Genomic DNA, 22,896 nt, shown 5'->3' with positions numbered 1-22,896 from the left:
TTCAATGCCCTGGAGCTGGCGCCTCCCCTCTTTGGGCGGAGTACTCTGTCCTTTTTCTTCGGCGCCGGCCAGCCCCAGGCTCTTCTTTTGGCGCCTACTTTTCGCGCCCTTTCTTCCTCACAGATAACGGCCTCCTTGCCGCCATCTTGTACCCGGTCCAACGCCTTGGGCACTTCTTCCTCCCACCATGGGACTGGAAATCTTCTTTCATCGTCCGAATTCCGTGCTTCAGGCACTACTTGGTCTTCAGACTCCTGGTTCTCCGGCAAAGGACTCGGATCCTGCCGACTACGCCACATGAAGTGACCAGGCAGGGAGGCCTCTGGCTGTGTAGTCGTGGCAGCACTATGGTGCAGGCACATCCCTGTCTTCATCACTTCTTTAGGGTTTAAACAGTGTGTGCTAGTGTCTTCGTTCTCCATTACACAAATAGACTTCAGGCAAGAGTTGAATGCAATAAAAGAGAACATTTATTCAGCACAGTCCAATAATCCGAACAGCAGACAGTAAAGAAACAGGCAGTTGCAGACTTTCAGTGGAGCTGGGGACACCCTGACCAAACGCCACCTCGGGTGGGGATATGCCCTCCGTACTCTACTTCCTTCGGGCACCCACGATTCAGCCAAGCATACACCGGACCCACACCGGCAGAATAGGCTCTGAGGTTGCGTCCACCTCCTTATCTCCGGTGTCCCGTGCTGTTTCACTCACACTCTGCCCAAGTGCACACACTGCTGTCCCGGATCTCACAGCTTGACAGACACTCCGGTAAAAGCCACTCCGGTCAGCGGATCACGGCAATATTAGTGGAGCTGGGGACACTCTGACCAGACGTCACCTCGGGTGGGGATATGCCCTCCGTACTCTACTTCCTTCGGGCACCCACTATTCAGCCAAGCATACACCGGACCCACACCGGCAGAATAGGCTCTGAGGTTACGTCCACCTCCTCCTCTCCGGTGTCCCTTGATGGTCCGCTCACACTATCGCACTTGCCGCTGCAGATGCTCGCACTCCGCTGACCCGGATCTCTCTACCCCACACACATTCAGACCTAGCCTAGATATCCGGCCGACTCCTCCTCCCCGGTGGCAACAGCCGTCCCACCCGGCCACTAGGGGGTGCCCTAACACACCACATAAAAACATATAATTCAACACTTTTAATAATCACAATGCCGGGTAACTATGTTAAACTAGTAGGGGGTAGGCCCACCCACTACATAAGTATCAAGGTATATTATGACTGCATTACAAGCTGTTGCTGGGTTCAATATGTATTATAATTATTTGTGAAGTGCTACAGCACATTTTTTGCTATGCTGCAACACCATGTGCTTTGAAAATTTAACTAACTTCTGATCTGCTTATTATACCAGCTAGCTTGGTTAGAATCTTGGTCCACTTTATATAGGGAATCACATGGTTTCCTTTTTGTATGTTTTAAAATGTTTTTAAAAATTTGTCTATGGTTGTTGTGATACCATTTGGTGTTGTGTGACACAAATGTGCTTTTTATGTTCCTTGATATACAATAAAATATTTTTGATTAATTATGTATATGGTGATCCCTCAGTTTTTTAGCACTTCTTTTCTCTCTATTATTTATAGGCTCCCCCTATGTAACCGCAGCTGCTGGTGCACAGGTATGAAACAAGGCCATTTTAGGAGTCCTTTGGAGGCTTCTGGGAGTTCGAGCAAGGGGAAAAAGTGCTGAGAGTAGCCGGTGTTGCACCCTTGCGTTTTGCCCCTTCTCCTCCGGGTCATAGTCTGCTCTCTGGCTCTGTAGGCTGCGTAGATCTGCTGATATTTGGTCCAGCGGCAGGCGCTCAGACACCGCGTGTCCTCACTCTAGGGGGGCATGACCTGGCTATAATTCTTTTTTAAAACACACTGGACCCTAAGTTTATGGCTCCATGTTCTGCATCTGTCACACACTGACATGAGTGTAATTAGAGATAATGGATTCTTAAGGGTACTTTACACGCTGCGATATCGATATCGCTAGCGAGCTTACCCGCCCCCGTCGGTTGTGCGTCACGGGCAAATCACTGCCCGTGGCGCACAACATCGCTAACACCCGTCACACGGACTTACCTGCCCTGCGACGTCACTCTGGCCGGCGACCAGCCTCCTTTCTAAGGGGCGGTTCATGCGGCGTCACAGCGACGTCACATGGCAGCCGTCCAATAGCAAAGGAGGGGCGGAGATGAGCGGCCGGAACATGCCACCCACCTCCTTCCTTCCTCATTGCCGGAGGACGCAGGTAAGGAGATGTTCGTCGCTCCTGCAGTGTGACACATAGCGATGTGTGGTGCCGCAGGAACGACGAACAACATCATACCTGCAGCAGCAACGATATTTGGTAAAAAAGCGACGTGTCAACGATCCACGATTTTTGATGTTTTTGCGATCGTTGAACGTCGCTCCTGGCGATGTCGCTAACGGTGTAAGATATGCATCACTAACGACGTGACCCCTACGATATATCGTTAGCGATGTCGCAGCGTGTAAATGGCCCTTTAGTCCCTAAACTGGAGAAGCCCCTCATCAGCCCTGACAGCGGATAATAGGAAAGAGCTGGATCTCGTCCTCGCTCACATCGGCAGAATTCATGTCCAGCTGTATTTCTCCTCTATAACATAACTGCACATCCCGTGTTATCACCTGCACCGGGATCACAAATTCATTCACATTTCATGTGTATTTTACATGAAGGGTTAATATACCGCTGGAGAAACTAACACAGCAAAGAGCGGAAAATAGGAATGTGTGACTTGTGTGCGTTATTGGGTGGTCTGTACTCACCGGGGCGGTGATCTGTAGGAATCTCCTCTTTACTCCGCTGATCGCCCCTCACATTTCTCTCTGGAGAATTAATATTGTTCAGATCTTTATCCGGATCCAAAAACTGCAAAACAAAATATTGTAAAAGTCCCCGAGAATAATGGAGATAAGATCCGGACATGTGAGGTCTGTGGTCAGCTATGATCCTGCCGTCTCCACCGCTCTCATTACACAAGTATAAAACATCTAATACTGGAGGAGAAAACAAGACTGAACACAAGGAGGTCACAGCCGTCTACACCTCATAGGGGAGATCTCCATCTACCTGAGGATCCTGTGGAGGAGGAGGAGGAGCGGGACATCTCTCTGGGGTCGTCCTCGTACTGGAGAGACCTGCAGGAGACACAGACAGGACGGACATCATTATTACATACAGATAATTATAGGCCGGGTGTATTCAGTCCTGTCTATTACCTGGTGATGTGCGGGGCTGGGGCTCCTCCATCATCACCTCCTTGTACCGCTCCTTGTGTCCTTCTAGATACTCCCACTCCTCCATGGAGAAATAGACAGTGACGTCCTGACACCTTATAGGAACCTGACAACACAATGATACCGTCATCACCCAGAATCCTCCAGTGCTGTCCTGTATAATGTCCCAGCATTCCCAGCAGTGTCACCTCTCCAGTCAGCAGCTCAAGCATCTTGTTGGTGAGTTCCAAGATCTTCTGGTCATTGATGTCCTCATGTATCCGGGGGTGAGGTGGAGGCCCCGGGATTGGGCTCAGGGTTCCTCCCCGTCCTTCAGACACATGGGCCTGACAGCGATCACTAGAGGTCTTCACTACTGCGTAATCCTGAGTGTGGAGACATTAATAATATCACCACAGACATTTCCAGAGTCCATCACCCCCCCGGTCATATCCTCTGTTATTCCCATAGATAATGATGTAATGTGATGACATCAGAGCCTCTCACCTCCCCGGTCATATCCTCTGTTATTCCCATAGATAATGATGTAATGTGATGACATCAGAGCCTCTCACCTCCCCGGTCATATCCTCTCTGTTATTCCCATAGATAATGATGTAATGTGATGACATCAGAGCCTCTCACCTCCCCGGTCATATCCTCTGTTATTCCCATAGATAATGATGTAATGTGATGACATCAGAACCTCTCACCTCCCCGGTCATAACCTCTGTTATACCCATAGATAATGATGTAATGTGATGACATCAGAACCTCTCACCTCTCCGGTCATATCCTCGGTTATTCCCATAGATAATGATGTAATGTGATGACATCAGAGCCTCTCACCTCCCCGATCATATCCTCTGTTATTCCCATAGATAATGATGTAATGTGATGACGTCAGAGCCTCTCACCTCCCCGGTCATATCCTCTGTTATTCCCATAGATAATGATGTAATGTGATGACATCAGAACCTCTCACCTCCCCGGTCATATCCTCTGTTATTACCATAGATAATGATGTAATGTGATGACATCAGAACCTCTCACCTCCCCGGTCATATCCTCTGTTATTACCATAGATAATGATGTAATGTGATGACATCAGAACCTCTCACCTCTCCGGTCATATCCTCTGTTATTCCCATAGATGATGTAATGTGATGACATCAGAGCCTCTCACCTCTCCGGTCATATCCTCTGTTATTCCCATAGATAATGATGTAATGTGATGACATCAGAACCTCTCACCTCTCCGGTCATATCCTCTGTTATTCCCATAGATAATGATGTAATGTGATGACATCAGAACCTCTCACCTCCCCGGTCATATCCTCTGTTATTCCCATAGATAATGATGTGATGTGATGACATCAGAACCTCTCACCTCCCCGGTCATATCCTCTGTTATTCCCATAGATAATGATGTAATGTGATGACATCAGAACCTCTCACCTCCCCGGTCATATCCTGTTATTCCCATAGATAATGATGTAATGTGATGACATCAGAACCTCTCACCTCCCTGGTCATATCCTCTGTTATCCCCATAGATAATGATGTAATGTGATGACATCAGAGCCTCTCACCTCCCCGGTCATATCCTCTGTTATTCCCATAGATAATGATGTAATGTGATGACATTAGAGCCTCTCACCTCTCCAGTAAGATGGAAGATTATCTCCAGACTCAGGGTTAATATCTTTTCCATAATTTGGTCTTTGTCCTTATTCATCTTTTATGGGTCAATCAGGAAAAATCAAAAGAAAACAATAGAAGATCCTTTATTGTAAAGAGGATGAGATGATGTTGAGGAAAATCAACTAAAAACACAAAAATAATAACTGAAGAGAATAAGGAGAAATTATTTGAAAAGATAAAACAGTGCAGATGTCGTCTTCCCTCTTTTCTGTCGGCGCCAACTGAATCCGATCTGAGGAGGAGACTGCAACACTTTATTCTTGGTCTTAAAATTGTCCAGTTTTTAGAGGAGTTACTCATAAACCGTGTGTCGCTCTCTCCCCTCCATGTGTAGTGCGGGGTCTGTCGCTCTCTCTCTCTCCTCCATGTGTAGTGCGGGGTCTGTCGCTCTCTCTCCCCCATGTGTAGTGAGGGGTCTGTCGCTCTCTCCCCCCCATGTGTAGTGCGGGGTCTGTCTCTCCCCCATGTGTAGTGCGGGGTCTGTCTCTCCCCCATGTGTAGTGTGGGGTCTGTCTCTCCCCCATGTGTAGTGCGGGGTCTGTCTCTCCCCCATGTGTAGTGCAGGGTCTGTCGCTCTCTCTCCCCCATGTGTAGTGCGGGGTCTGTCGCTCTCCCCCCCCCCATGTGTAGTGCGGGGTCTGTCTCTCCCCCATGTGTAGTGTGGGGTCTGTCTCTCCCCCATGTGTAGTGTGGGGTCTGTCTCTCCCCCATGTGTAGTGCGGGGTCTGTCTCTCCCCCATGTGTAGTGCAGGGTCTGTCTCTCCCCGATGTGTGGTGCGGGGTCTGTCTCTCCCCCATGTGTAGTGCGGGGTCTGTCGCGCTCTCTCTCTCTCCTCCATGTGTAGTGTGGGGTCTGTTGTTCTCTCCTCCATGTGTAGTGCGGGGTCTGTCGCTCTCTCTCCCCCATGTGTAGTGCGGGGTCTGTCGCTCTCTCTCCCCCATGTGTAGTGCGGGGTCTGTCGCTCTCTCTCTCCCCTATGTATAGTGCGGGGTCTGTCTCTCTCTCCCTCAAGTGTAGTGCGGGGTCTGTCGCTCTCTCCCCCATGTGTAGTGCGGGGTCTGTCTCTCCCCCCATGTGTAGTGCGGGGTCTGTCGCTCTCTCTCCCCCATGTGTAGTGCGGGGTCTGTCTCTCCCCCCCATGTGTAGTGCGGGGTCTGTCGCTCTCTCTCCCCCATGTGTAGTGCGGGGTCTGTCGCGCTCTCTCTCTCCCCCATGTGTAGTGCGGGGTCTGTCTCTCCCCCATGTGTAGTGCGGGGTCTGTCGCTCTCTCTCCTCCATGTGTAGTGCGGGGTCTGTCTCTCCCCCCCATGTGTAGTGCGGGGTCTGTCTCTCCCCATGTGTAGTGCGGGGTCTGTCTCTCCCCATGTGTAGTGCGGGGTCTGTCTCTCCCCCATGTGTAGTGCGGGGTCTGTCTCTCCCCCATGTGTAGTGCGGGGTCTGTCTCTCCCCCATGTGTAGTGCGGGGTCTGTCTCTCCCCCATGTGTAGTGCGGGGTGCTGCCCTGGTTAGGGCAGGAGTCTGGGGCACACAGGGTCAGGTCTAGTTATATTGCAGGGTAATCTACACCTGATATTGATTTGCCGCTGTGGAATGTGAATGACCCGACCATATGACTCTACATTGATGGGGGAGACTTTTTGGCAGATGTCACTATTGGGATTTTATAAAAGGTTTTTCTTTTCCCCTCTGTGATGCTATAAATTTTGGTGTTTTTTGTCTCCAGTAAACCAGGGGTAATTCTTATAAACCTGAGGTAGTGTCACTACCTACTAATAGGTCTCTATGATCCAGCTCTTACATGTGATTGTGGGGAGTGTTAAGTATAAGTGGTATTAACCCCATAGAGAAAGGATCTGGGATCACATTTAAAATTGTTGTTTTCCCAAAAGAAAGGCGTACAGAAGAATATAACTGTTAGGGGTCACCGCCTCGTCATTTCTGAGACCCGCTGTTATTACATGGAGAATGAATATATGAATCTACGTCTCTGGTGTTATAGTGACCAGAGCCCCTGATTGTAATGAATGGCATAACACGTGGAGCGAGGGGTTATCAGGAGGAGGATTTGAACAAAATTTATATTTTTATATATATATATATATATATATATATATATATATATATATATATATATATATATATATATATATATATAGAAGGTGGCCCGATTCTAACGCATCAGGTATTCTAGAATTTATTGGGTAGTTGATGTATGATTTTTGTTGTATATAGATGTTGTGTGTAGTTACCAATTGTTTGTGTAGGGCATTGTAAATGTTCTGGGTGTTGTTTGGGTGGCGGGGGGTGAGAGCGGTGTTGTTTCTGTGTTGCGTTGTGTGTGTTGCGTTGTTTGTGGAGCGCTGTGTGTCTGCAGCGTTCTGTGTGTGTGGTGCTGTGTGTGTTGCGCGGTTTGTGTGGGGTACGTGTGTGTGTTTTGGGGGGAGGTATGTTTTGTGCAATGTGTGTGTATTTGTGTGTGCGGCGTTGTCTGTGTGAGTGGGTGTTTGTGGTTCCCAGTGTGTGGTGTGTTGTGCGGTGCATGTGTGGCGGTGTGTGTGAGTGTTTTGGGGGGAGGTGTGCACCCCCATCGTGCTCCATCCCCCATGCTGCACACCCCCATCGTGCTCCATCCCCCATGCTGCGCACCCCCATCGTGTTTCATCCCCCCATGCTGCGCACCCCCATCGTGTTTCATCCCCCCATGCTGCGCACCCCCCATCGTGATCCACCCCCCATCGTGCTCCATCCCCCCATTCTGGGCACCCCCTATCGTGCTCCATCCCCCCCATTCTGGGCACCCCCCATCGTGGTCCACCCCCCATGCTGCACTCCCCATAGTGCTCCATCCCCCATGTTGCACCCCCCATCGTGCTTCATCCCCCATGCTGCGAACCCCTCAGAGAGGAGTATAATAGGAGGATTATAATGGGAGGAGTAGTCCTGGGGGGAAGGTGTACAGGTGCCAAACGTGTGCAGGGGGTGTGGCCGAGCGGGCATAGGGTGAGGGGGGCGTGGCTGAGCGGGCATAGTGTGAGGGGGCGTGGCCTAGCGGGCATCACGTGGGGGCGTGGCCTAGCAGGCATCAAGTGCAGGGGGCGTGGCCTAACGGGCATCGCAGGCAGGGGGCGTGGCCTAGGGGGCATCGCGTGCGTGGCCTAGCGGGCATAGTGTGCGGGGCCTGCCAAACGGCCAATCCATGCGGGGGCAGGGCCAGGCCGAGCGACCAATCCGTGTGGAGGGGGCGGGGCCAGGGCGAGACCAGCGGCCAATCCGACGATTGTCACTGTAACGACACAATTTTGGAGACAGACTAAGGCAATATATATATATATATATATATATTTATTATATATAGATAATAGACTAAAAGTTTGGACACACCTTCTCATCCAAAGAGTTTTCTTTATTTTCAGGACTCTGAAAATTGTAGATTCACATTGAAGGCATCAAAACTTTGAATTAACAGATGTGGAATGAAATACTTAACCCCATTACGACAGCCTTATGGAGATAAACGGCGGCAGAATCAGGTCCTTATTCTGATCTGCCGTCTATAAACGGCGGTCAGAAAAAGGTAATTAGCGCCCCCCAGCGTCAGAAAATCTCCGGGGTTTCAACTACCGGGGGTACCTGAGACCCTGGAGATCATGATTCAGGCCGGTTTTTCCGGTCCCCGCTCACCTGATGACCGGTATACACCGTATATAAAGATGATCATGTTATAGTAAATCACAGCGCCGGTAAACAATGATTTATCTCCCATCTGGCATGATCAAACATGTCAGGTTGGAAATAAATCTCCTCCCCCGGTGTCGCCGAAGTGCCCCCCCCCCCAACTCCCTCCTGAAAATCCAAGATGGTGGCGCGCACAGCAGCGCACCGCCCGCATTTAACCATTTCCTTTGACTTCTGTCACATGTGCCATCACACATGCGACAGAAAACTCCTCCCCAGGCCCTGCCAGGTCACCCCCTATTACCCCCCAGTGTCTCCCGATGTCCCCCGTACCTGTCGGAGCGCTGATCCCCCGCGGCCCCCTCCTCCTTAACAGCAGACGCTGGTCACATGTGCAGAGCGCGGCTGTCAGCTCCGCTTCCTGTGTCTGACTCGGAGACGCTGGCTCACTGCACGGACTCTGCAGCTGTGACCCTGGGAGAGTGGGTGCAGATTCTTTGCACCCACTCTCCTCAAATGGAAAGTCTGCACTCCTAGAAAATGGGGGACACGTTCCCTGAGCGAGCCCCCCATATTCTAGAAGTTCGTGGGACTTCCAAAATGGCTTACAGGAGATTTTTTTTTTCTTTTCAATAAATTCGTGAAAGAAGGAATGGTTGGGGAGTGTTTTTTCAAATAATTTTTTTTTTGCTGTCAATTTTTTTTTTATTACTGTCAATTAGTTTTGTCTGGTATCAAATAGACGCCGTGACATCACTAATTGCTGGGCTTGATGCCAGGTGACATCACACATCTGGTGTCAACCCCATTTATTACCCCGTTTGCCACCGCACCAGGGCAACGGGATGAGGTGGGGCGAAGCGCCAGGATTGGCGCATCTAATGGATGCGCCACTTCTGGGGCGGCTGCGGCCTGCTATTTTTAGGCTGGGAAGAGTCCAATAACCATGGCTCTTCCCACCCTGAGAATACCAGACCACAGCTGTCAGCTTCACCTTGGCTGGTGATCTAATTTGGGGGGACCCCACGTTTGTTTGTTTTTTTAATTATAAAAAATTAAAAAAAAACAAAAACAAAAAAAAAAAAAAAAAACAGCTTCGGGAGCCCTCCAAATTGATCACCAGCCAAGGTGAAGCTGTCAGCTGTGGTTTACAGGCTACAGCTGTCTGCTTTACCCTAGCTGGCTATCAAAGAAGGGAATTTTGTTTACTTACCGTAAATTCCTTTTCTTCTAGCTCCAATTGGGAGACCCAGACAATTGGGTGTATAGCTATTGCCTCCGGAGGCCACACAAAGTATTACACTTAAAAGTGTAAGGCCCCTCCCCTTCTGGCTATACACCCCCAGTGGGATCACTGGCTCACCAGTTTTAGTGCCAAAGCAAGAAGGAGGAAAGCCAATAACTGGTTTAAAGACCAATTCAATCCGAGGAAACATCGGAGAACTGAACCATACCACATGAACAACATGTGTACCCGAAAAAACAGAAAAAACCCCGAGAAAACAGGGCGGGTGCTGGGTCTCCCAATTGGAGCTAGAAGAAAAGGAATTTACGGTAAGTAAACAAAATTCCCTTCTTCTTTTTCGCTCCTAATTGGGAGACCCAGACAATTGGGACGTCCAAAAGCAGTCCCTGGGTGGGTAAAAGAATACCTCGTGATAGGGCCGTCAAACAGCCCTTTCCTACAGGTGGGCAATCGCCGCCTGAAGGACTTATCTACCTAGGCTGGCGTCTGCCGAAGCGTAGGTATGCACCTGAAAATGCTTGGTAAAAGTATGCAGACTCAATCAGGTAGGTGCCTGACACACCTGCTGAGCCGTAGCCTGGTGCCGTAATGCCCAGGATGCACCCACGGCTCTGGTAGAATGGGCCTTCAGCCTTGAGAGAACCAGAAGCCCAGTAGAACTGTAGGTTTCAAGAATTGGTTCCTCGATCCCCCGAGCCAGGGTGGATTTGGAAGCTTGCGACTGTTTACGCCGACCAGCGACAAGGACAAAGAGTGCATCCGGGTGGCGCAGGAGCGCCATGCGGGAAGTAGAACCTGAGTGCTCTCACCAGAACCAACAGATGCAAATCCTTCTGAAATTGATGGACTGGACGAGGACACAAAGAAGGTGAGGTGATATCCTGATTGATATGAAAGTGGGATACCACCTTAGGGAGAAATTCCGGAATCGGACGCAGAACTACCCTGTCCTGGTGAAGGACCAGGAAGGGAGTTTGAATGAGAGCGTTGCTAGCTCGGAAACTCTCCTAAGAGACGAGACCGTTACTAGAAGGCCACTTCCCGTGAAAAGCGGGAAGGGAGACATCTTTCAAAGGCTCGAAAGGCGGCATCTGGAGAGCAATTAGAACCTTGTTCAGATCCCAGGGCTCTAACGGCCGCTTGTACGGAGTGCTGAGAAGACAAACTCCCCGTAGGAACGTGCGTACCTGAGGAAGTCGTCGTTTCTGAAAAAATACAGATAGCGCTGAGACTTGTCCCTAAAGGGAACTGAGCGACAACCCATTTTCCAACCTAGATTGCAGGAAGGAAGGAAACATAGACGATGCAACCGGCCAGGGAGAAACACCCTGCGCCGAGCACCGAGATAAGAATATCTTCCACGTCCTGTGGTCAATCTTGGCGGACGTTGGTATGCTAGCCTGTCTCATGGTGGCAACCACGTCCTGAGGTAATCCTGACGACACTAGGTTCCAGGACTCAATGCCACACCATCAGGTTGAGGGCCGTAGAATTCAAATGGAAGAATGGCCCTTGAGACAGCCAGTCTGATTGGTCTGGTAGTGCCCCCGGTTAGCCTACCGTGAGGCACGACAGAACCGGGTACCACAACATCCTCGGCCAATCTGTAGCGACGAGGATGGCGCGGCCGCAGTCGGTCCTGATCTAGCGCAGGACTCTGGGCAACAATGCCAGAGGTGGCACATAAGGTAGCTGGAACTGCGACCAATGCTGAACTAAGGCGTCTGCCGCCAGAGCTCGATGATTGTGAAACCGTGCCATGAAGCTGGCACATTGTTGTTGTGCCGTGACGCCATTAGATCGACGTCCGGCCTCTGTCAGCGGCGCCAGATCTCCTGAAACCCGTCCGGGTGAGGAGACCATACCCTTTCGGCCACACCCCGGCGACTTAGGAAGTCAGCTTCCTAGTTTTCCACGCCTGGGATGTGAACTGTGGATATGGTGGATGCCGTGTCTTCCACCCACGTCAGAACCTGCCGGACTTCCTGGAAGGCTTGCCGGTTGCGCGTTCTGCCTTGGTGGTTGATGTATGCCACCGCTGTGGAGTTGTCCGACTGAAGTCGGATTTGCTTGCTTTCCAGCTGCTGTTGGAAGGTTTGTAGGGCAAGATACACTGCTCTGTGTTCAAGAACATTGATCTGAAGGGTGGACTCTTGCTGAGTCCACGTACCCTGAGCGCTGTGGTGGAGAAAAACTGCTCCCCACCCTGATAGACTTGCTTCTGTCGTAACTATCGCCCAGGATGGGGATAGGAAGGACCTTCTTTTTGACCATGAGGTGGGAAGAAGCCACCACCGTAGAGATTCCTTGGCCGCCTGAGAAAAAAAGACGACTCTGTTGAGGGACGTCGACTCCCCGTCCCATTGGCGGAGAATGTCCCATTGTAGTGGACGCAGTGAAACTGCGCGAAAGGAACTGCCTCCATTGCTACCATCTTACGTAGGAAGTGCATGAGGCGTCTCAATGTGTGCGACTGGTTCTTAAAGAAGAGATTGCAGCCCGTAGTGAATGCTGTTTGTCTAGCGGAAGCTTCACTATCGCTGAGAGAGTATGAAACTCTATGCCTAGATATGTTAGCGATAGGGTCGGGGTCGGATCTGACTTTAAAAAGTTGATGATCCACCCAAAACTCTAGAGAGTCTCCAGCGCAACGTTCGGGCAGTGTTGGCATGTTTCCTAAGAGAGTGCCTTGACAAGTAGATCGTCTAAATACGGGATCACAGAGTGACCCTGAGAGTGCAGGACTGTGACTACTGCTGCCCTGACCTTGGCGAAGACCAGTGGGACTGTCGCTAGCCGGAAGGTAGAGCTACGAACAGAAGGTGTTCGTCTCCTATAACGAAGCGTAGAAACGCTAGTGCTCTGGATCAATCGGCACGTGTGGATAAGCATCCTTGATGCCTAATGATGCTAGGAAATCTCCTTGGGACATTGAGGCGATGACATGGCGGAGGGATTCCATCCGGAACCGCCTGGTGTCCACGAGCTTGCTGAGCAGTTTTAGATCCAGAACGGGACGGAACGGCCCGTTCTTATAGGCACCGCAAATAATTTGGGGTAAAAACCGTGACCTTGTTCCTGAAGAGGAACGGGGGTCATCACTCTTTCTGCCTATAGAGTGCACTCTGTTTGCAGAAGAGCAGCGGCTCGGCCGGGAGGTGGAGAAGTTCTGAAGAATCGAGTTGGAGGACGAGAAGTGAGCTCTATCCTGTACCCGTGAGACAGAATGTCTCACACCCAACGGTCATTGACCTATGGCAGCTAAATATCGCCAAGGCGGGGAGCCTGCTACCGACCGAGGATGCGGAGAGAGGAGGCCGCAAGTCATGAGGAAGTCGCCTTGGAAGCGGGTTTTCAGACTGTCGCTTTTTCGGGCGTGACTGAGCCCGCCAAGAATCTGAGCTCCTCTGATCCTTTTGAGTCCACCTTGGACGAGGAAAAATGGGACCTGCCCGAGCCTCGAAAAGACCGAAACCCCGACTGCCTCCTGCTCTGTTGGGGTTTGTTGTGTCCGGGCTGAGGAAAGGATGAATCCTTACCCCTGGACTGTTTAATGGTTACATCCAAACGCTCACCAAACAGTCGGTCAGCAGAAAAAGGCAACTGGTTAAGCACCTTTTTTGGAAGCAGAATCTGCCTTCCATTCACTTAACGACCAGACCAGGCTCTGCTTAAAAACACGGAGTAGCGGAGGCTACCGCCGCACGGTTCGCAGAGTCCAGGGCAACCTGAATCGCGTAAGAAACAAATGCAGACATTTGAGAGGTTAAGGATGCCACCTGCGGCACAGATGTACGTGTAACCGTGTCAATCTGTGTAAGACAAGCTGAAATAGCTTGGAGTGCCCCAAGGGTGAGAATGCTGGAGCCAACGGTGCGCCGACAGCCTCATAGATGGATTTCGACCAGAGATCCATCTGTCTGTCAGTGGCATCTTTAAGTGCAGCTCCATCTCCCACTGCAACTATGGGTCTAGCTACAAGCCTGGAGATTGGAGGATGCCGCTTGGGACACTGGGTCCAGTCCTTGACCACGTCAGGGGGCAGGGATAACGTGTATCCTAAGCCGTTTGGAGAAGCGCATATCTGGATAAGCGTGGTGATCCTGGACTGCCTCTCTGAAGGCAGAGTGGTCCAGAAAAATACGTGAAGCTGACTCCTCCACTGGAGGAGCTGGTTCTATAGATGGACGCTATAAGATTATTCACTATGGCGTCACCATCAGGTGTATCCAGATTAAGAGCGGTCTCAGGATCAGAATCCTGAGCCGCTACTTCCGCCTCATTACACAGAGAGTCCTTCTGCTAGGACCCTGATGAAACCGAGGGCCGCTCATAGTGAGCCCGCTTAGGCTGTCTGGGACTGACGTCCGTGCAGAGCCGTGACTCTGGGATGCGTGTGACATTCCCGGAGCTGTTAGTTGTTCACCTGAGGGGGGCCATGGATCAATGATTTAACAGTGCCCATGTTGTGAGAGACATGTCCGGACTGCTAGGCTTCTAGTATCATAGCCATAGTCTCAGAAAAACTGTCAGTAAATACTGCAGACACCGTCCTCATCCTCTGGCCATTAGCAGAGACTCCGGCTGAGTTGCATACAATGGGGGTCTATGTAACCTGCCGGCCGTATAGCCGTACATGCTATACCGGCTGCATAGAAAAACATGTGGTTCTGCACCTTTGTTTTACACAGAGAATATGCTGATAACTCCTCCGCATAAACCAGGAGGGTATATACAACGTGCGACCAAACAGTGCAATGTATATAGTACAAGCATATCTATAAGTGCACTTCTGCACTAGTGGGGTTAGCACCACAGGTGCTGCTTAACGCCTGTTGCAGCGATTGTGTGACTATGAGAATGCCAGGGTCTTCCACACTTGTCTCTGTATCGTACAGAAACTGACACTAATGGCTGCCGGCGTCCTGTGTAGAGAAGGAAGCCGTGGGCGTGCCTGAGAAAGTGCGGGAATCCGGTTTCACAGTGCACACAGTGAGAGGGGTGGAGTATGCAAAACATACTCCAGCTCTCAGCGCTGCTGTGCTATGCAGCGTCACGGCCCTACCCTGACTGTCAGGCCTGTGGGCGGTAACGAAGGGAGACTAGGCCCAGAAGCCGGGGACTCGAGTTAATAAGCGCGGCCGGCATATAAGTGCTGGCCGGCGCGGAAGTCCCCGGCGCACCACAAATCCCAGCGGCGCCTTAAATAAAAATGGCAGCGGCGTTAGCGCGGTAGTCTCCCAATACACTAACACACCCAGCAACGCTGTGGTGTGCGATGGCACTAGTGCGGACAGCGCCGCTGTCCCTGGCGCACTAACACACCCAGCAGTGCTGCCGTGTGTCTGCGCGGTCCCCACAGGGACACAGAGTACCTCCATGTAGCAGGGCCATGTCCCTGAAGATACTCCGCTCCATGTCCAGCAGATACCAGGGGCTGTGGATGGAGCACGGCCTCAGTGCCTGGAGACCGATAGAATCCCACTTCACCCAGAGCCCTGTAAAAAGGGATGGGGAAGGAAGCAGCATGTGGGCTCCAGCCTCCGTACCCGCAATGGGTACCTCAACCTTAACAAACACCTCCGACATGAAGTGGGGTGAGAAGGGAGCATGCTGGGGGCCCTAGTATGGGCCCTCTTTTCTTCCATCCGACATAGTCAGCAGCTGCTGCTGACTAAATAGTGGAGCTATGCGTGGATGTGTTGCCTCCTTCGCACAAAGCACAAAACTGGTGAGCCAGTGATCCCACTGGGGGTGTATAGCCAGAAGGGGAGGGGCCTTACACTTTTAAGTGTAATACTTTGTGTGGCCTCCGGAGGCAATAGCTATACACCCAATTGTCTGGGTCTCCCAATTAGGAGCGAAAAAGAAAATAGGGGGGACCCCACATCATTTATTTTAATTATTTTTTTTTTCTTTTTGGGCTAAATACAAGGCTAGGCACCCTTTAGTGCGACATGAAAATCACTGAAGGGCGCCAGCTTAGAATATGTAGGGGGGTGGGACGTTATATTGGTTTGACATTATCCATTCATCCACTGTAGCATTTTAGGCTGTGTGCCCACAATCAGGGTTTGCAGCGTTTTGGGCGCAGAGTGTTTACCCTGCATCCATAACGCTGCGTTGTGCAGTAGAAGCACAGTGGAAGGATTTTTAGAAATCCCGTGCCCACTGTGCTTCTCTTCTCCGCAGCATACATTGACCTGTGGCGCAGCTTCCCGAGCCTCAGCATGTCAATTTATGCTGCGGAGATGAGTGTTCTCTACAGGTAGAATAGAGCTAAAGTCCACAGCAGCCTGAACCCAAATCGTGGGCATGGGCAGCTGCGTTCTCCCGTGGACAACACTCACATCTCTGCAGGAAGGCTGGCACTGTGTACTAGACGCCGTGTCGCTGGATCATGGCCACATAGCCTAACAGTGAGAATATTGTTGCTACAGCAACATTTTTGTGAAGTACTTGTGGATTCAAAAGGCTTACTATACTCCTGAATAAAATCCTTGAGGGGTCCAGTTTCCAAAATGGGGTCACTTGTGGGGGGTTTCTGATGTATAGGTACCCAAGGGGCCCTGCTAATGTGACATGGTGCCTGCAATTTATTTCAACTTTTCCAAAATTTATCCAAACAGAGATTTTTTGCCACATGTATCCCTGCTCTCACAAGAAATTGGATAACAACCTGTGGGATCCATGTTTTGTTGTTGCCTCTTGAAAAAGTGAGAAATGTGATGCTAAATCAACATTTTTGTGAAAAAAATGAAAATTTTCAATATGGCAACCTAAGCTTATCAAATTCTGTGAAGTGCTTGTGGATTCAAAATGCTCAATATACACCTAGATAAAAGCCTTGAGGTGTCTTGTTTCCAGAATGGGGTCACTTGTGGGGGAGCTCCACTGTTTAGGCACCTTAGGGGCTTTCCAAATGCGACCATAGCGTCCGCTAATGATTCCAACCAATTGTACAGTCATATGGCGCTCCTTCCCTTCCGAGCCTTGCCGTGCACCCAAACAGTTGATTTCCACCACACATAAGGTATCAGCATACTCAGGAGAAATTGCACAATAAATTTTATGCTGAATTTTTTCCTTTTACTTTTGATAAAAAAAGTTGTCTGGTTGAAGTAATATTTTCACAGCTCAACATTATAAACTTCTGTGAAGCACCTGGGGGTTCAGGGTACTCACCAAACATAAATTCCTTGAGGGGTCTATTTTCCAAACTGTGGCCACATGTGGGAGAGCTTCACTGTGTAGCCACCTCAGGGGCTCTCCTAATGCAACATGGTGTCCGCTATTCATTCCAGCCAATTTTGCAGTCAAATGGCACTCCTCTTCCGAGCCCTGCCGTGTGCCCAAACAGTTGATTTCGACCACATACAAGATATCACCACACTCACGAGAAATTGCACAATAAATTTCATGGTGATTTTTTTCCTGTTACCCTTGTGAAAAAAAAAGCTACCTGGTTGAAGTAACAATTTTGTGGTAAAATTTTATTTTTTTAATTTCATGGCTCAACGTTATAAACTTCTGTGAAGCACCTGGGGGTTCAGGGTACTCACCAAACATCTAGATAAATTCCTTGAGGGGCCTATTTTCCAAAATGGAGTCACTTGTGGGGGGTTTCTGCTGTTTACGTACCTTAGGGGTCCTCCAAATGCAACATGGTGCCCGCAATCTTTTTCAGCCAAATTTCCTTTCCAAAATTCAAATATTGCTCCTTCCGTTCCAAGCCCTCCCATTTCTCCAAAGGTTTCAGACCACATGTGAGGTATCACTGCGCTCATAAAAAAGTGGGTAACAAACATCGGGGTCAAATTTTTGGAATTACCTCTTGAAAAAGTGAGAAAATTGATGCTAAAGCAACATTTATGAGAAAAAAAAAGAAAATTTTCAATATGACAATGTAACGTTATCAAAATCTGTGAAGTACCTCTGGCTCCAAAATGCTCACTATACCCCTAGATAGGAGCCTTAAGGGGTCTAGTTTCCAAAATGGTATCACTTGTGAGGGATTTCTGCTGTTTAGGTACCTTAGCGGACATCTAAATGCAACATGGTGCCCGCAATCTATTTCAACCAAATTTGCATTCCAAAATTCAAATATTGCTCCTTCTGTTCCGAGCCCTCCCATTTACCCAAACAGAGGTTTCTGACCACATGTGGGGTATTGGTGCGTTCATAAGAAAGTGGGTAACAAGTCTTGGGGTCCATTTTGTTGTGTTATTTCTTTTAAAAGTGAATAAATTTGGGGTAGAGCAACATTTTAGGTAACATTTTATTTTTTGCTTTTTTTCATTCCACATTGCTTTAGTTCCTGTGTAGCACTTGAAGGTTTAATAAACTTCTTGGATGTGGTTTTGAGTACCTTGAGGGGTGCAGGTTTTAGAATGGTGTCACTTTTGGGTATTTTCTGTCACCTAGGCTTCTCAAAGTCACTTCAAATGTGATGTGGTCCCTAAAAAAATGGTTTTGTGAATTTTGTTGAAAAAATGGGAAATTGCTGATGAACTTTGAACCCTTCTAACTTCCTAACCCCAAAAAATTTTGTTTCAGAAATTGCGCTGATGTAAAGTAGACATGTGGGAAATGTTATTTATTAACTATTTTGTGTGACATAACTCTCTGGGTTAAGGGCATAAAAATTAAAAGTTTGAAAATTGCAAAATTTTAAAACTTTTCATCAAATTTCCGATTTTTTCTTACAAATAAAAGCAAAAAATATCGTTCTAAATTTATAACTGTCATGAAGTACAATATGTCACGAAAAAACAATGTCAGAATCACCGGGATCCGTTGAAGCGTTCCAGAGTTATAACCTCATAAAGGGACACTGGTCAGAATGCAAAAAATGGCCTGGGCATTCAGTACAAAACTGGCTTCGTCCTTAAGGGGTTAAAGGGGTTATCCGGCTTCTTTTGACTTTTTTTTTATTATTTCCCTATTGGGCTACATTGGGGCAGGTTAGTAGATAGAGACCACTTACCTGCCCTGCTGTCAGCCCCTCTCCCCCGGCTCAGAGCGGTCATGTGACCGCTCCTGCCGCGATTTTGCTGCTTCCAGTCATTTCATGTCAACATGGGCAGGACCATGTTGACATGCAAATCTGTGAACAGCATGTTGCCGCCCTGCTGGGCTGTACAGTGCATGAATCCCCGCCCCCCTTCCCTGCACCCTACCACACATTCCCCCGCACCCCGTACTCTCCCCACAACCTCACCCGTCACTGCTGTGGGACCCGTGACCTGGGGGAGGGGCCTGGCGGCGGCTGCCCATGGTGTCACCGCCAGCACCGGGCCCCCTGCTCAGGATCGCACATTCAAATGTACCGGCATCACAGATCACAGATGCCGATATATTTGAAAGCGCTGATGAGAGGGAACGCAGCGCTGCTTGTCATCACTGTCCCGCTGTCTGTGTCTGACAGTTCAGGACAGCGGTGACGTCACTACTGTGCTGATATGGCCAGACCAGACAGCGTGCGAATGTGCAGGAGCGGCGGGGACCGAGGAGGGGTAAGTATGTAATCCCTACATGTGATCCCTATTGCGGGGGGTCGGTGCAGAACGATGGGGGGGGGGTGGGGGTCGGCACAGCGCGCCGTGTGTGTGTGTGAGGGGGGGGTTGCCGAGCCCTATGTGTGTGCGGTGCAGAGCCCTGTGTGTGTGTGCAGTGCAGAGCCCTATGTGTGTGTGTGGTGTGCAGAGCCCTATGTGTGTGTGCGGTGCAGAGCCCTATGTGTGTGCGCGTGTGCGGTGCAGAGCCCTATGGGTGTGGGGGGTGCAGAGCCATATGTGTGTGTGGTGTGCAGAGCCCTATGTGTGTATGCGGTGCAGAGCCCTATGTGTGTATGCGGTGCAGAGCCCTATGTGTGTGTGGTGTGCAGAGCCCTATGTGTGTGTGGTGTGCAGAGCCCTATGTGTGTGCGCGATGCAGAGCCCTGTGTGTGTGCGCGTGTGCGGTGCAGAGCCCTATATGTGTGGGGGGTGCAGAGCCATATGTGAGTGTGGTGTGCAGAGCCCTATGTGTGTGTGGGGTGCAGAGCCCTATGTGTGTGTGGGGTGCAGAGCCCTATGTGTGTGTGGGGTGCAGAGCCCTATGTGTGTGTGGGGTGCAGAGCCCTATGTGTGTGTGGGGAGCAGAGCCCTATGTGTGTGTGGGGAGCAGAGTCCTATGTGTGTGTGCGGTGCAGAGCCCTATGTGTGTGTGCGGTGCAGAGCCCTATGTGTGTGTGCGGTGCAGAGCCCTATGTGGGTGTGCGGTGCAGAGCCCTATGTGGGTGTGCGGTGCAGAGCCCTATGCGGGTGTGCGGTGCAGAGCCCTATGTGGGTGTGCGGTGCAGAGCCCTATGTGGGGCTGTTATTTCCATTGTTAGAGTGATAACAGGTCAGGTGCTGGGGCAGAATACTGACAGGGAATGTGTGTGCAGAGGGCGGGGCTGGCAGAGGGCAGGGCTGGCAGAGGGCAGGGCTGGACAGTGAGGCTGGGCGGTGCCAGCTCTGACTGAGAGGTTTAGCACAGGAAGTGGTCAGTTTGGTTGAGCTGAATGTAAACAAAGAGCTGCAGAGAATAAAAGGGATAATTCAAGACGAACAAAAGTTAGAAAACAAAAAATAACAATGTAGGGGTTATTTATATGACAATACAGCACAGATTAGCTTAACAAAAATTTTTGAGTTTATGTCGGACAACCCCTTTAACAAAAAAGTGTGAAACAACTGAAAATATATGTCTTATATTCTAGGTTCTTCAAAGTAGCCACCTTTTGCTTTGTTTACTGCTTTGCACCCTCTTGGCATTCTCTTGATGAGCTTCAAGTGGTAGTCACCGGAAATGGTTTTCACTTCACAGGTGAGCCCTGTCAGGTTTAATAAGTGGGATTTCTTGCCTTATAAATGGGGTTGGGACCATCAGTTGTGTTGTGCAGAAGTCTGGTGGATACACAGCTGATAGTCCTACTGAATAGACTGTTAGAATTTGTATTATGGCAAGAAAAAAGCAGCTAAGTAAACAAAAACGAAGGTCAGTCAGTCCGAAAAATTGGGAAAACTTTGAAAGTGCCCCCAAGTGCAGTGGCAAAAACGATCAAACGCTACAAAGAAACTGGCTCACATGAGGACCAGGAAAGGAAGACCAAGAGTTACCTCTGCTGCGGAGGATAAGTTTATCCGAGTCACCAGCCTCAGAAATCGCAGGTTAACAGCAGCTCAGATTAGAGACCAGGTCAATGCCACACAGAGTTCTAGCATTAGACCAGTGGTAATCTGTGCTTTGGTCTCATGAGTCCAAATTTGAGATCTTTGGATCCAACCACCGTTTCTTTGTGTGACGCAGAAAAGGTGAACGGATGGACTCTACATGCCTGGTTCCCACCGTGAAGCATGGAGGAGGTGTGATGGTGTGATGGTGCTTTGCTGGTGACACTGTTGGAGATTTATTCAAAATTGAAGGCATTTTTAACCAGCATGGCTACCACAGCATCTTGCAGCGGCGTGCTATCATCCAGCCATCCGGTTTGCGTTTAGTTGGACCATCATTTATTTTTCAACAGGACAATGACCCCAAACACACCTCCAGGCTGTGTAAGGGCTATTTGACTAAGAAGGAGAGTGATGGGGTGCTACGCCAGATTACCTGGTCTCCACAGTCACCAGACCTGAACCCAATCGAGATGGTTTGGGGTGAGCTGGACCGCAGAGTGAAGGCAAAAGGGCCAACAAGTGCTAAGCATCTCTGGGAACTCCTTCAAGACTGTTGGAAGACCATTTCCGGTGACTACCTCTTGCAGCTGATCAAGAGAATGCCAAGAATGTGCAAAGCAGTAATCAAAGCAAATGCGGCTACTTTGAAGAACCTAGAATATAAGACATATTTTCAGTTGTTTCACACTTTTTTGTTAAGTATTTCATTCCACATGTGTTAATTCATAGTTTTGATGCCTTCAATGTGAATCTACAATTTTCAGAGTCATGAAAATAAAGAAAACTCTTTGAATGAGGTGTGTCCAAACTTTTGGTCTGTACTGTATATATTTGCCTTATTCTGTATGTCTTGCTCCAAAATGACGTAATTACAGTGACAACCGTCGCCACACCGCGCGCGCTAAAGAGCCTGCGACCAACAGCTCAGCTAACTGAACAGCCCGAACTACGGGTCGACAGGACGACGCCCAACACTTTTCCCCGCACCCACACGGAGCCCCGACTCCCTGGTGAGTGCTACAACCCCGAAAGCCCACACCGGCAACCCAGCCGACACATACCCACCGCTCGCCTCCGCCCCCTGCACACATTACCCTACTCAGCTCCACCCCCCCCTGTACTCCGCCCTCCGCATGTATACACTGAACGAACACACACACACACACACACACACACCTGGATTGTTACCTGTCCCCAGCCATGCAGTCCCCAACACTGACGTCCTCAGCGCCATGGCCCCGCTCGTCTCCGTCCCCCCACACTACGCCCCCCGCACACATTACCCCGCAGGATGAGGGCACATGTCAGGATGGTGGCTGCACCACGATGGGGGCACATACCAGCATTGGGCCACGTCACAGCATCAGCATATTTTGACTTAACTTTACACGGTTCATGGCCTTCTTTCATTACAAGCCATGGACATCATTAAACATTAGACTCATCTATTAAAACTGTTCCTTCTGTTGTTTGTCATTTTAAAACCAATAAACAATTATAAGAAAACTAAATTACACCGAACCCATCCAGTCCATTCATTTCCTTATTATTCACTCGGCTACCTACATACACATTCTAGACCACCCGATACGTTAGAGTCCACCCATCGGCTGTAATCCACCCATCGGCTGTAATCCACCCATCGGCTGTAATCCACCCATCAGATATTCTACTAAAAGTGTAAAGTGATCAGAAAAAAAGCATTTATGAGGAGGGTACTTATTCTGTATCTTCCTCATAGCAATGAATCTACCGCTCTAATTATCAGTCCCTTAGATAACTGTATGGTTTACTCACTCTAGGCTTCCACAG

General features: G+C 49.6%; 2 protein-coding genes across 2 annotated transcripts in view; both read right to left on the bottom strand.

Moving 5' to 3' along the window:
- LOC142257384 (uncharacterized) overlaps nt 1–22,896 on the bottom strand; it is a 349,194-nt gene that overhangs the window by 8,613 nt on the left and 317,685 nt on the right. The gene's annotated exons all lie outside the window — the stretch shown is intronic.
- LOC142303556 (gastrula zinc finger protein XlCGF66.1-like) lies at nt 3,082–5,043 on the bottom strand. Its single transcript, XM_075345018.1, has 4 exons — nt 4,918–5,043; nt 3,467–3,643; nt 3,261–3,384; nt 3,082–3,179 (listed from the first exon to the last, which is right to left on the bottom strand). Exons 1-4 carry the CDS (start codon nt 4,993–4,995, stop codon nt 3,082–3,084), a joined length of 477 nt encoding a protein of 158 aa, XP_075201133.1. The 5' UTR covers nt 4,996–5,043.

This window comes from Anomaloglossus baeobatrachus, chromosome 1, assembly GCF_048569485.1.
Source record: "Anomaloglossus baeobatrachus isolate aAnoBae1 chromosome 1, aAnoBae1.hap1, whole genome shotgun sequence".
NCBI classification, from domain to species: Eukaryota; Metazoa; Chordata; class Amphibia; order Anura; family Aromobatidae; genus Anomaloglossus; species Anomaloglossus baeobatrachus.
The sequence above is the reverse complement of the archived record's forward strand: the minus strand, read 5'-3'. Positions and strand labels throughout refer to the sequence as shown.